The sequence below is a fragment of the Neurospora tetraspora genome, assembly GCF_033439725.1.
Source record: "Neurospora tetraspora strain CBS 560.94 chromosome Unknown B0H65scaffold_2, whole genome shotgun sequence".
NCBI lineage: Eukaryota > Fungi > Ascomycota > Sordariomycetes > Sordariales > Sordariaceae > Neurospora > Neurospora tetraspora.
In genome coordinates, this window is record NW_026944384.1 from 5,739,779 (window position 1) to 5,753,917 (window position 14,139).

Genomic DNA, 14,139 nt, shown 5'->3' on the forward strand with positions numbered 1-14,139 from the left:
TGGAGGGCATTATTGTTGAGTGATACTGGTGAGAAGTAAAGTGGGTGGTGATTTAGTGAGTGGTGAGTGAGTAGCTTCTGAGAAGAGAGTGGTGGTAGTGGTGTGGGGCGGTAGAAGTGATAAGTTAGTAGTAATGATAATGTGTTTTCCTGCCCCCTGGTGATCTCGGTGAGGGTTGAAGTTTTGAGGTTCGGAAGTTCACAGGAAGTACCTAGGGATGACATGTTTTTCTGAATAATTTGAACGTTTTGGTTATGGAGGAAATTGTAGAACGATAGATAGATAGAGGGAGGAGATATATTGTTCTAAAGTAGACGGTTGATCGATATTGAATCACCGCGTGGCTTTCGCTTCTATTATACACGTACGGTCCAGGATTCCAGTTCCCATTTCGAACAATCGGTTGATAGGTAGTGAAAAATGAAGATGATGAATAGTGAGACAAACTGATAACTCACCATGCCACCACCTCTATTTACCAACCCAACGACCAGAATCCAAGGTCGAGACGGACAGCTGAGGCGAACAACTGTCGGTAGAACTACTCACAACGGTCTCCGAGGAATGTGATCCAACAAGTACGAACTAACAAAAATCGATAGGAGGCGATCCGCCCGTCTACTTCAGCTCATCATCAATCCCACCCGACCACCGACGGTCCCGGTCCGAACCTTGTCCCGTCTCTCTACGAATGATATGATATATGTTGCTGCGTTGTAGGATCTCCTATGTAGGATTTGCTGGATTTGCTGGATTTGCTGGATTTGCTGGATTTGCTAGAATTTTTTGCAAGAACTGCAAGTTGCCGTCTGTATCACCCACCCACTCTGCTGTTTTGCTGACTGTGTGCGTGTGCGTGTGCATTTGAGCTCTCCCGCTTGAAGGCCTGGAACCTTTCCGCGGCAGCAAGCAGGCAGCGGGAAGTTACGTGGGTGTAGTCTAGTTTGGTTACGGAGAGAGGGAGAGGATCATACTCTGTATAATCTCTGAAAGATGTGTGTTTCAAAACGTGCCAAATTCCGGAAGATTTTAAGCACACGAGAATCGCAGAATGATCGCCTTCTCTTCTTCTGAAGCCCAAAGCCTAAAGCACCCACGAGTGTGAATACCATTGCCATTGGTCGGGGGCCTACAGCTTGCCTACAGGCCAGGTCCTACTCCTGCCATATCCCCAAAGCCCGGTTTCCCGAGTCTATACGGTACTACTGGTACGTGGTTGTTGAAGGTAGGTAAATCACGGGAGTGCCCTTCGGAGGATTGGACTGGATTAGATGAAAGAAGGAGGTATGACATGGGAAGAAAGGAACGATCTTCTGATGTTGAGACCAACGAACGGACTGAAGATTTTATATGAATATTTCGGATGAATTGGTGATAGTGCAGTTGATGATGACCTCTGCTCCGTGATGTATAAGTGCACAACAACCAAGCACAAAGATGAGAGAAATCACACCAACGAGGAGACCTTTCCGGGTTCTCGGTCAGTCGGCAACATCAGGCTGTCCGCCCCGTCCTGCCTGTCCTACAGTCCTCCTTGTCCGCCTGTCTCCAACCGAACTTCCGATTCCGATACCTTGGCCTGTATTGCGCTGTTGTGCACTCTATTCTAGCAGTCAGTCTGTCAGTCAGGCTGTCTCTGCCGTTACCTGAAAAAGGCAAAATGGGTAGAGCATGGGCAAGGCTCTTTGCTGTGTTGCGTGAATGAGCTGTTGTGTGAGAGATAGGTATATGTTGGTGGAACGAATTGTGAGAGTGTAGGTTCAAGGGTTCACAAGTCAAGTCTTTGACTCGATTGGGCAAGTTGTTTTTGGTGAGCCATGTTCGCCTTCTTCAGCTGCCTCGTTCATCTATAGTCGTGTAGTTGTCCGAGTCGCTTCGTACGGTCGGGAAGATTGCAGTATCTGAGCCGGGAGGATTGCGATATTTGATGTTTTATGCAGAGAGGGGAGACAAGCATGGCAGAACTACCGGCACATGCAGATACTTGTCTCGAGGCGAGGCTCTGGGCTCCAAGCTTGAAACAGCTTGTTTTGGATATGCCGAGGTGAGCATAAGCGGTTCCTCGCTTTCAGTGATTGCAGCCTTGTTTTCTCATTCTTTCTCGTTTGGGCGTTCTTCCATGGCTTGTCGATTTTCATCCGTCTGCTTTTAAAGAGGTTCGACTGTCCGTTTGGTTTCTGCTGAGATGACGAGATCGTCACGGATTGTTGTCCATGTTGATCAGTCACACGTGGGATATGAGGATTGAGTTGGCCAGCCAACACACTCTGAGGCGGTCGACACGGGGATCGTTTGCACGGAAAGGCTCCCAATTCATAGGTCGTCGTGGTAACTGGAAAACGAACAAATTGGGGGAATGAATCTCTGAATGGATTCATTGGATACCCGATTAACCGGAGACTGAAGCGAGGCGTGTCCCCACGTGAGGGGTCGGGGGTCGGGGCTCCTGCCGGGGGACTGTCATCTGACACTAGCACGGTTACGGTATTTGGGTGACGCGGCGATAAGCACTGCCTGCCCGTCTACAAGTCCTCAACAACCTACCGCTATCTGCATTTATGTAGGCACTGCAGGCTTCTACAGGTGACGACGGACGATACCGCGGCTTGCTTGGTCTTTTCAGTGCGAATTAAGGCGCCATCATCACTCGCCCGCCTCGCAGTTTTGGCAGTCGGCAAACTCGGGCAAGCCCGCAGGCCCTCCAAATGGCGACGTATCGTTGTGTTTTCGCCCCTCAGAGAAGCTCAAGGCAGAAACAGCCAGGATCCTGACATGTTCGCATACGTTGATGATTATTGCAAATTGATTGCGTAGGAAAGCGGGCTCTCGAGAGGTTGGTCAGAATGAAGGAAGACGGTCAGTGCAGTGAGACAAGCCCAGCTCCTGATTGGCTGTTGTCGTATTTCGGGTAATGATGTGTAACATTACACACTCGGCACCTGGACAATGTTAGTGCTTAGCCAGGCGTCTTTCTAACAGCTCTTTGCGTACTCTCCTACCACTGACCGCTTCCAGTTTGCTAGTGTATTAATACCTGGAGCCGCACGTCTGTTAACTCGGACATGTACCTGCCCTGTGCAAACTTACCTCTAACCGGAACGGGAACTGAACGATGATCGAAGGCGTCCTCGGTTTTACACCGCGCACTGCAGCACAGTATCTGTACTAACGGACACCCGCCAACGTGAGGCAACTACTATTAGAGCCCGGCACTACTCCAAACTCGCCTGCCCAGCTTCCTCTTTCTCTCTTTCCACCATCACAGCTAGAGCTCATCTCTGGCCTCGTTCATCACAACTCGGCAATCATCGTCAAATCCAGCTTCCAGCCTGCTTCATCAATTTGACTGTAAGTTGACCTTTCACATTCAAGCGTTATTCGCCAACCCGTCGCAGTTTTGGACACCGCCTCGGTTGTGGTCCACTACACTCGTGTCGGATTGACGTCGAGGAATGACCTAGGACCTCTCTCTAACAGGCTCCCTCCCATCAGAATCCCTTCATCGTCAACCATCAACAACACCGCATCAGGCGGCTGTCAGCAACGGACCACAGTAAGTTAGCACTTTGCGGTGAATGATCTGCACCTTCCGTTCTGTTTCGATACACACCGTTTTCGTTTTCGCTGTCGTTGTTGTTGTCGTCGTCGTGGTCTTGTCCTGTTTCGGTTCTCGCTGTTGCTGGCTCAAATGATGGCCTTCCCTTCTGGTGCCCATTCAGTGCTGTTGCTGTGGCGGGTTTAGCGCTACCTTTACCGCCTATCGTACCATTTATTAAGAGTCCCTGCATCCCGCTTATTGTCCCCTTCTTCGCACCCGACCTTTGGACTAGACCTTTGACTAACACATCCATCTTCAATCATTCAGTCCGGCATCATGGCGGCACCACCAGGCCCTGATACCCTCATCACCCTCAAGGTGGTATATGATGGTGAGCCTACTCGTAGGTTCAAGCTCCCGCTCCGCGACCTAACTGCTAGCTCGCTGGAGACCAAGGTACGTCATGATCCCCTTTTCTGCAATATACGACATGTCCACTGACCTTTTGACCAGTTGCGTGCCCACCTGGAGATCCCCGCCGAAACTACCGCCATCTTCGAGCGGTATTCCGATTCTGCTGGGACATACCTCACACTTGATCCCGCCAACACTTCGGTGTACAAACAGCTGTTCCGCGCGGCCAAGGCGAAGCAGAAGCTTAAACTGCGTGTTACCCGTGCCATGGCAGAGACGCCTGCCCAGGCCTCCACCCCCGAGGCCCACCAGGACACCACAACGGCACCCAAGCCGGCCTCGGTCGAAGCCGAACCCACAGAGACAGAGGGCGATGCTTCAGCGTCAAACCCCACTAGTCCCGTGTATCAAGAAACCACCGAGGTCATCGAGTCAATTGAGACTGACGCCACACCCAGCTCACCCAGCAAAACTTTCGAGTCTCTCCAGGCTCAGCGCTCCGACATCATCACGCGCGTCAACAAGGCCATGGACCGTATCGAGGATCTTCAGTCCCGCCTGCCCTTCGGCCGTGCCGCCAGTGAGGCTTCTATGCCTATCAGCGCCCTCTCGCACACGGGCACCCAGGAGTCGACCCGTTCCGGCTATGCCGTCTGCTGCAACAGCTGCGACCGGACCATCCCCTACGAGCATTACCACTGCTCCATCTGTGACGACGGCGATTTTGATCTCTGCCCTGACTGCTACAACAACAAGGGTGTTACTTGCCACCACTATGATCACGTCCTGACCAAGCGCTTCATTAGCAATGGCTCCATCACTACCGTTGACACCATGTCTCGCGCATATCCCCCCATCGTCAACCAGGAGAGACTCGCACAAGCCAAGGCTGCAGAGGAACGCCTTGGTGAAGCTCATGCCGAGTATATGGCCATGCTCCAGCAGGCTGAGTCCCAGAAGGCCGCCCTTCAGAGAACGAACGAGATTCTGGCTCAGGCCAAGGCTGAGAGCTGGAGATCTTCTCACCCTTCTCCTCCCGTTTCCCGCTACGAGAGCGTCCTTCCTTCCGTCGAGTCTTACTCACAGGTAACTCTGCGCACCTGCAACTGCTGCATTCAAGACTTGCCCGAGGCCGAATTTGTCCATTGCCAGACATGTGACGACTTCGATCTCTGCAAGGTTTGCTTTGCCAAGAATCGCCACGGACATCACCCCAAGCACGCCTTTTCCCCTCTTGTACCAGGCACTTGTATGGAGGCGGACGTAAAGAGCCGTCTCGCTCCGGGCCGCAACCAACTTCACCACGCTATCTGCGATGGCTGTGACAAGGACATCCGCGGCGTTCGTCACAAGTGCCTTCAGTGCCCCGACTGGGACTATTGCTCAAACTGCTACGAGTCAGCTTCATTCATCCATGCCAATCATCGCTTCGTCCCTATCTACGAGCCACTCGAGCCTGCCAACATTTGCCCTGTCCCGCGCGCTCTTACTCACGTCGGAGTATGCTGCGATGGCCCGCTGTGCAACAACAACCGCCCTGGCTATACCTACATTGTTGGCGACCGCTACAAGTGCGCTGTTTGTGACGATGTGGACTTCTGCGCCAAGTGCGAGGCGAGCCCCGCCAACACTCACAACAAGACCCACCCCTTGATCAAGTTCAAGACTCCCGTTCGTAACGTCAATGTCACGACTACCGGCGAGCATGAGAATGGACGCAGGATGCCGGCCATGGGTGATCGGCCGCGTCCTTGCCGTCGCGTTACCACTTCGCGTGCCACAGGCACCGAGTCGTTCCAGCCCAGCGTCATGACTGTGGTTGACGTAAAGCCTTCTGAGCCTGCTCCCGCTGTAAAGACCGAAGAGGCCAAGACCCCGGCTCCTGTGTATGTCGCTACATATGTGCGAGACAAGGTCGTTGATGGTACCGTTTTCGGACCTGACCACGTCTTTGAGCAAACCTGGGTCGTCCGCAATGACGGACCCACCCCCTGGCCGGCTGGATGCTTTGTCAAGTACCTTCATGGTGAGTACATGGGTCATGTAGACCCAGCTCACCCCACTGCCACCGGTGACCTCGAGTCTTGCTTGCAATCCAACGTGTGCGAGCATCCGGTGGCTCCTGGTGAATCCGTGCCCTTCACGGTTCTTCTCCGGAGCCCTTCCAGGGAAGGCAGACATTTGTCGCACTGGCGGGTGTCCACGAAGCAGGGCCTCATGATTGGCCACAAATTGTGGTGCGATGTTGTGGTCAAGAAGCCCGAGACCGCTCCCGAGGAGAAGGTTCGGGCCCCCGCCAAGGTAGAGGATCTCGAGGAGAACATGGCCAAGCTCAACATTGAGCCCGAGACCAATGACGCTGTCCCGATTGATCATAGTCAAGTGGTCTTCCCCAAGCTCGACAAGGAGTCGCCCTCTGCTAGCGTTCATCAGGAGGACGCTCAGTCTCAGGCCGAGTCTCGCCCCGAGGAGGAGGATTACGAGGAGTGTGAAGATGTCGAGTGGGACGAGGATGAGTCCGAGTCCTTCATGACTGATGAGGAGTATGACATCCTTGACGCCTCGGATGAGGAGTCTGTTAGCGGCCCCAGGAAGTAGTTTTGCTTTGCGAACCTTGCGTCGGGGTCAGGAATTTGCGATGGGAACCATGGATAACGGAGTGCTTGGAAGGATTGTTTTGTCGGGTCACTTGGGTCAATTGATGGGTGCTTTTATTTGCTAGTTTTCTTTCCTTGCCTTTGTTAACGTAACCTCGTTGTCGTGGAATTTCTCCTCTCCTATTATCATCTGTTAAATCTCTGCTTTATGTGATAAGTCTTAAAGACAAGTGTCTAATGAGAAATCAAGTGATAAGTTGAAGGGTCTGGTGGCGTTGGTGGTGTTTTCGCCGCTGCACATCCAGTCTCATGTCCGGATGTTCTTGAAGGCTTGAATTCACCACTTGTCCATCTAGATCTCACTTCTCTTGTAACTCGTTATGATCACTCTCAGATTGTGTTCAAATAGCTGGTATATGTTAGAAACAAATGAAACAAATGGACGCTGTTCCCGTTATTCAAATTCTAGGTACATTCGGATCGCCGGCCATACAACGACACGACCGTGTGATAGCTTCAGTCATGTTCGAACGTAACATCGTGGAAAACTTTCTTCTTATATATAAATCATGTAGTCTAAGCTGTTCCATCAAGAACGAACATGGCATGGATGGCTCTTGCTCCGTTGTCGACTTAAACTCATATCGTACAAACATGTGATCTCACCACAAACTACTCCTGATCATAAAGTGATGATGGAAAAGCATCAGAAACCAGTGTTGGTTGATACGCCTCTTAGAAAGCTTGCTGCCTTTAGTCCCATTCAGCAATCCATAAAACGAAATGACTTATACCTTATCTTCGCAAGTAATGTTCGCCCAAGAAAACGCCTCGAAACACCTTACACCATACCAACCAATTACCATCCATCCTACCGGCGCGCCTAGCGGAGACACCGATGTTCTTGAAGCCCCTGCCTTGATCTCAACCCATTCTAGGCCACCCTCTGCCTCTTAACCTCCGGTCCACTACCAGCGGCCCCCGCTGCCGTAGCATTCGACGTATTAGCCGACATGTCAGTCAACGGGACTCTCCCACCGTTCCCACCGTTACCAGCAGAAGGAGCCGCCGCATTACCTCCCGTCGTCGACCCTGCTGCCGTGTTCGCCGCTGTCGTCGTCGCCACTGCACCATCACCATTACCACCATCCTTGGTCTGACCAGCAGCACCTCCTCCTCCTCCCATAGCAGTAGCAGGCCTTTTCATCGTCAACGGCCGATACTGGTTCCTGTTGGCACTAGGACTACTAGAGAAACCTCCCGTGCCTGGCGCACCGATCCGCCGTGTCTGATCAAGTTGGGGGTTGACGACGTTTGGCTTGCCCATGTTGTTTCCGGCGTTACCACCGCCCATCGGTGGCCCAGCACGAGAGAAACCTCCCGATGCTGAGCGTGCCTCGCTCATTGTTACTGGTCGTGATGCGGCCGGAGCAGCTCCCGCAGGTCTTGAAAACGACGTGCTCGGTTCAGCTTCTGTCTTGGAGGTAGTCTTGGCTGGAGGGACGTGCTGACCGTTTCTGGCCAAAGGCTTAGACTTGGTGTGATCGATGCCGGGCGTCTTGCGGATCGACGGACTTTCGGCGTGAGGGTTGAATGCTAGACCGGGTTTCGGCGCGACTTGGCCGCTAGCCAAAGCCTCCTCCGGAAGTTGGGTCACAGCTTTAGCGGAGAAGAAGCCAACGGTTTCTGGGGCGGGAACTACAGCCGCACCTGCTTGGGGAGCAGGAGCGGCAGGAGCAGGCTTCTGTGGTGTCGTAAAGTTCGTAGCGTTACTGGGATTGTTTGTGTTGCTAGAATTATTGACAGGTTGGCCCATAGGACGACTTTGGTTGTTGTTAAACTGCTGTTGTGGAGGCCGACTTTGGGCCCTCGCTGTAAATTGGTTGGAAGTCTGTGGTTGTTGTCGGGTGTTCAGGCTGCCTGTTGACCCTGATCTCGTCAGGGGTCGAGATTGTTGAGCCTGTGGATTGAGGTTAGTCAGTTGCTGGTGGACAGGCTTGTCGTTCAAGCTATTGTGCACAGGTTGTGGTACGACAACTTCGTCCGGATGGCCCTCATCGGCCATGTTGAAGTCGGCCTCATCAAGTTCTAGTACATCGTTAGCCAAGCCCAAAGTAGTGCGTGAGAGACCTTACCTCCAAGCAAATCCTCAAAAGACTCCTCATTCCCCAGCGCTGGTGGACGAGCGCCCGCCCCGACTGAGTCTACCTTCATGGCATCCGCCTCAACCGGCTCCTTCTTGACGAAATCCGAGTGCCGATGTAGGTTATCCTCCGCAAACTTGGTCGGCTCGACCTTCATCTTGGTGACCTTGGCCAAATACTGTTTGTCGTAGATACAGTTGCCCAGCACATTGCCAAACTGGCGCAGCGCGCGCTTCAGGGCATCCGTCGTGGCTTCCTTCTTGGCCTTCTCAAAGGCAGCCGCCTTGCCCTTGCAGTTCTCGATGTGACCGTAGCCGAGATCCTCGTGGAACGTTCCGTCGCGTAAGGTGACTCGCATAATAACCGAGATGCCCATGTTGATTTTCAGCGTCTGAGGATGCTCATCGACGAAGTCGACCTGAATATTCTGGATGCTGGAGGACCAGCCATTGAAGCCGAAAACCTCGTTCGCGAGCTGGATGCATTTTTCTGACGAGATGTAGTGGACTTTCTGGCCTGATGGGCCGGCGCGGCTCGACAGGTACTCGGGTCCTAGTTGTTTCTCGAGCCGGCTCTGTAGTGTAGCGATCTCTTGGGCCGTGTATTCGCTAATTCGCCGTTGTGGTTCCTCGAACGGGTTGGTGATGAGTTTGTGTTGGTCGCCGATTCTGAAGAAGTGTCAATGGGGATCACCGTCGCTGGAAGGCCGCGAGCGAGACACGCGGTTGACACGGGTCGATAGCAGAGGTAAACATACGCAGGCATCTTGTCTGGCAGAGCAGCCTCGAGGCTGGTGGTTCGCGAGTCGTTCGCAGTGGGATCCCCCGCAAGAGAAATTCAGATTGACGTGTTGAAGGGAGAAAGTTTCAAAGATTTTGTGAATTTCCCAAAGCAAACGTCGCGAGATATGCAGTGATGTATCAAGGCAGGAACGACAAGACGCGCTGTGCAAATTGGGCAGGCGCGCTCAGGGTGCGTTCTGGTTGCACGTTCAGTACAGGTTATCACGTGGGGCACTAACGGCGTCTGCCTAACACCCGCCTGAATTGGCCCCTGTGGCGGTGGGGTTTGGTTAGTGACCTCACTAACTTTTAGGCCTTTGTCATCCCATCACACAGGGAACTCCAGGGCCCCACTATCGTCAATCTTGCCGTCCCTCGTTTCCTCCAGCAAAAGTTCCCATGGAGAGCGTGGGTAGGGCGAGTTTACATCAGCTTCCTCAGTTATCCTTCATATTCCGGCTTAGTCATCCTGCAATGTTTATTTCATCATAGCCATCTCATATCTCGAATGGCTTCGGGCAATGGTACAATACCGTACGTGGTTCCAAAGGGAGTCGCCACTGTGTGAGAGAATGACCGCAGTTAATCAGGAACATGTATGCAAGGGACTTTATTGCGAGATTGCTTTGGTCTCTACCAACAAGACGGTGATTCAAGGGGAGAGATGATCATCCGAGTTATTGGATTACACATTTCATAAAATGGAAGGCGAGTTTGATTGATCCCAAACAAGCCGCTGTGCCCCAAAGTTCACCTCGGGATACACCCAAGGAACCCGGGACGTCAAACGGGTGTCTACACCAAGTCACCCGCCAGGCACACTGTGTCATCCGAGACTCCGTTTCCCAATTGCATGGCTATGGTGGAATGAATATATGGTAAAGGTAGTGATGGTTGGTTACACACATGCTCCAAACTTCCGACCTCGGAAAGGATATGCTAAAAATTGTATACATGCAAGTGACTGACAAGTTGTTCCCTAGAACGAGAGACAGCCGGTAGGAAAGAGGTATCTTGTTGTGCCAGTGAGATGTTGCCAGAAACGCAACACTCAATGAAGGAAAGAGACAACAGCATTTGAAAAGCCAACACACCAACGCCGTGTGAACAATGATCCCTGACCGCAAGTAACCCACGCCTGTCTATGTCATCCCTCCCCATTCGCCCCAAACAATGCCCTGAATGTTGAAAAAATGAACGACAAAAGAAACCATGATGCAATCAGCGTTAATGTCCGCTTTGCTTTTCCTCCCAGTCCCACAAGTATCCCTATAAATGCCAAGTCACGGCGCACTTCGATGTCCATTTCGTCGCCGATTCTAGAAGGGACCAACTTGGACAGGTGCGCCATATGTGCCGTTGATGAGCTGGTTGAGTATCGAGTTGGGATCCGAAGAAGAACCCTGCCCATGAGCATTCGGGTTCGCGCCGATCCATCCAACTTCGTTGACCATTGCGTTCATGGCCTGCTCTAGCTTTCCTCCGGACTGCTGGTTGTGCTTAGCCAGAACCTGATCCCATTTTCCGTTGTGCAAGTGGAAGCCTCCTCCCCGCTTGGCCGCTTCTGTAATCACCAACGCCCAAGCTCTGGATATCTCGTCGTACGCTCCATCCTTGTGATGGCGATACTGTTGGCTGTCGAAATCGGGTAGGTCGTGAATGATCTTTGTTGCATGGTTCAGGTACTCCAACGACACGGTCGTTTGCTGCTCAACCGGCGGCAGGAACTGGGGGGTGAAATCGCCGAGACCATCCACCAACGCCATGAGCGGCTGCTTGACCCGGAAATAGGTGTATTCGGAACTCGAGTTGCCGAAAGGAATGGCGGCCCGTAGCTTGTCCTGGTATTCGCCCAAAACCTCGAGGGCCCCGTTGACTGACGGCCGCGGTGCTGAAGTCATCACTTCATGTCCAATGTCTGGATGACGCTCGCAAATCCTCTGCAGGACAGCCCGCAGCTGCGACTTGTCGAGAGTTTCGAGTAGGCGGGGAAGAGGCAGCGGACGTCCTGCAAGTTCGATTCCAGCCCTGACCTTCTTGGACGGCCTCGAGAGCTGCCTCGAGTTGATTGCGGGCGAGCCGGTCGGCGAGACCGACATTTCGTTGTCATCGTCGTCGGCTTTTCTTTTCCTGGACGCCATGGTATAGTGCGACACTGGCAGAACGTTGTTAGCAAGCCTGCAGCGACAGCCAGGTTTTATACCAGCAGTGCTGGATGCACGCTGCGATGCACGACAAACACTGTTGTAACTACTTACTTGTTCTGGGGGGCGAGCGACGAGAGGGTTCCTGTTGATGAGGGAAGAAGGGCGGCTGCGGCGATAGGAGCACGTTCATTGTGGGATTGACAACAATGCTCGTTTGGCGGTATAGCGTTGCGTGGCGCTACCGACGCAAAAAGGAGACGACGACGATGCGGACGGACGACGGAACGACGGCGGTGGAAGAAGCCAGACGATCAGAGGTTGAAGAAGTTAAGGGAGCAGCCGGCGTCAGACCGCTCGCGGGTTGGGTTTGTTTTGAGTTGCAAACTGTTGCGAGTCGCAAGAAATGCGAGTCAAGGAAGAGAGGACTGGAAATGAAAGGAAGGGAAGGGTGGAAGAAGGAGAGGCGCAGAATGGCGAGTGAGAGAATGGAGCGAACTCTTGTGAATGGCAGGCAGGTGCCGCGCAGTCAGACTGCTTTCCACTTCACAGTGCGATGGTCCGGTGGAGATTTTTTTGCTGGACGTTCTTGGCTCTGAAGAAGCGACCAAAAGTGAGGAGCCTTTTCGCTTTTCTCTCTGCACTTGCAACGGATTCCGACGGGATTGCGCCGAATCAAGGGCTGTAAATGGAGGGAATGCAGAATGGAGTGAATGGGTGCTCTGCGACCAACCAAGCCAACAACAAAAGCGCATCCGCTTGACCTTCGCTTGAGCGTCCCAGTGGCTCATTCCCTGGTTCTCACTGGTGTCCCGGTCCTGGAGCAAGCAGTGGTGACGAGTGACCAGTCAGCTTGTGATGTGTGTGTGTGTGGTGTCAGGTGGTGTCAGCGGCCAGTGTCTGTCAGCGGAAACAACGGTTGGCTGGGCCTCTTCAAGGTCAGAGCAGCTTTTACGCCGATTGGTGATGCCGGGACTGTCAACTGTCAATGGTGTGTATCGGAAGGGAGGAGCAGCACCAGCAAGCAGCGACCCTTTGCATTTGCAAGGAACTTCAACCTAAAACATGGAGTGGATGTCGATTTTCAATGGACCGGTCCACTCACCCAGCTGGCCCAGGGCCCGCTTTGTTGATGGAGTCCATGTGGTCAGAATGGTGGCTAACTAGAAGAGGCTATTAGTTCTTCAGCCTTTTGTTACACTAACCAGATCAGGTACCAGTCCCCTCACCAAACCGATTGTGGTTGGTACTTGGTAGACCCCTACCAGAATGTTTAAGTGCATGCATCAAACCCCGAGACGACGAACGATTCGAAAGATGTTGAGCGGTCAAGACAAGCCGGCCTGCAAGCCCAAGCAATGAGGCGTTGCCGTGATAGGAAGAGAGAAGCTCCAGAGTCTGTTCAGCCTGCTTGCCGATGAATTGCTTGAGGTGACATTTTTTCCGAGAAAGGTACGACGTGGACTGGTGGGGTCTTTGAGGACCTTTTGTCGTTTTTTTTTTCCTTTCAAGGCCGCCCGATCTCGCCAAGCCCTATCGGTGGTTTTCGGCACGTGAGGCCCAAGATGATGGTTTCGGGTACCAATTGCCTCCACGTTTCCATCAAACGCAACGATTCGACTTTGAAGCGACAGCGACAGCGACGGCGACAACGGTACATACACTAACCACGGTACGGTCAGCACCTCATCGAGGACCTTGGAAAAGCAATTGTTGCTTTCCGCATCTCTCTCGGCCTGGTCCTTGGACAGGCGTTTGCCAACGCTGTCAAGCTGTTCCTGGCCCTTGGGCTTGGCGAGATGGAAAACGACATTGCACCCGATCAGCCCAACGTCAGCAACAAGCTCATGTCGTTTCCGTTTCGATTCTGCGGGGTTTTATGGTCATCATCACTCTGGAACAACTTCCGAAGGATTTGATATCCTTCCATTGGGAGGAGACTGACCTATCGGGAGTGACTGTCCAGCTGTGTAGCTGAGTGTAGCTGTACGGGCTGAGAGAGCTGTCTATTCGTCCAACAACTCACTCAATATGGACGAGTGTCTACACTATGAGCTATTATTCATGCTAAGGGATATCCTGGCAACATCAAGGTAGAAGATGGGCCAAGTCAGAATATTGGCATCACATTTGGCCCATCGCATCGCGCCTTTTGGGCCGTCTTCTCTGATTTGCGTTTTTCGGGGAAATATTCCACTACACATCGGGTCGATGACCAATGTACTTGTACTGTACCTTATTCCGCTCCATCAGTCAGACGACAGCTGATAGGTATGTATGTACGGCTGCACTTCAAGACCTGTCGTCGGCACAAGGCACACTTTACACCTAAAATCAAGCTCGTATTTCACTAAAAAAGGGGCATGTCTGCAACCTGCAAATGTCAAGTCCCATGAAGAGATGATGGAGATCTGAAAAGATGGAGGCTCTTTCAAATTTGGCACGAGATTCAGAGGGGTATCAGTGGAGAACCCGAAGTGGAGGTTCCCGCTCCCCCGCATTTTGCGCGATGGAGACCAA

General features: G+C 52.7%; 3 protein-coding genes across 3 annotated transcripts; 1 reads left to right on the forward strand and 2 right to left on the reverse strand.

Annotated features, from left to right (window-relative positions):
- The first annotated feature begins 3,567 nt into the window (after positions 1 to 3,567).
- Positions 3,568 to 6,764, forward strand: B0H65DRAFT_136689 (uncharacterized protein). The gene is made up of 2 exons (XM_062820887.1): positions 3,568 to 3,994; positions 4,052 to 6,764. Exons 1-2 carry the CDS (start codon positions 3,875 to 3,877, stop codon positions 6,548 to 6,550), a joined length of 2,619 nt encoding a protein of 872 aa, XP_062685144.1. The 5' UTR covers positions 3,568 to 3,874; the 3' UTR covers positions 6,551 to 6,764.
- A 323-nt stretch (positions 6,765 to 7,087) lies between these two features.
- On the reverse strand, positions 7,088 to 9,656 carry B0H65DRAFT_459217 (double strand break repair protein mus-11). The gene is made up of 3 exons (XM_062826444.1): positions 9,451 to 9,656; positions 8,685 to 9,361; positions 7,088 to 8,637 (listed from the first exon to the last, which is right to left on the reverse strand). The coding sequence occupies exons 1-3, from the start codon at positions 9,456 to 9,458 to the stop codon at positions 7,484 to 7,486; spliced, it is 1,839 nt and encodes a 612-aa protein (XP_062685145.1). The 5' UTR covers positions 9,459 to 9,656; the 3' UTR covers positions 7,088 to 7,483.
- Positions 9,657 to 10,794: 1,138 nt separating this feature from the next.
- B0H65DRAFT_418765 (Cut8 six-helix bundle-domain-containing protein) lies at positions 10,795 to 11,812 on the reverse strand (the record flags this gene model as incomplete). Its single annotated transcript, XM_062824159.1, has 2 exons — positions 10,795 to 11,630; positions 11,734 to 11,812. 2 exons carry the CDS (start codon positions 11,810 to 11,812, stop codon positions 10,795 to 10,797), a joined length of 915 nt encoding a protein of 304 aa, XP_062685146.1.
- Positions 11,813 to 14,139: the final 2,327 nt, after the last annotated feature.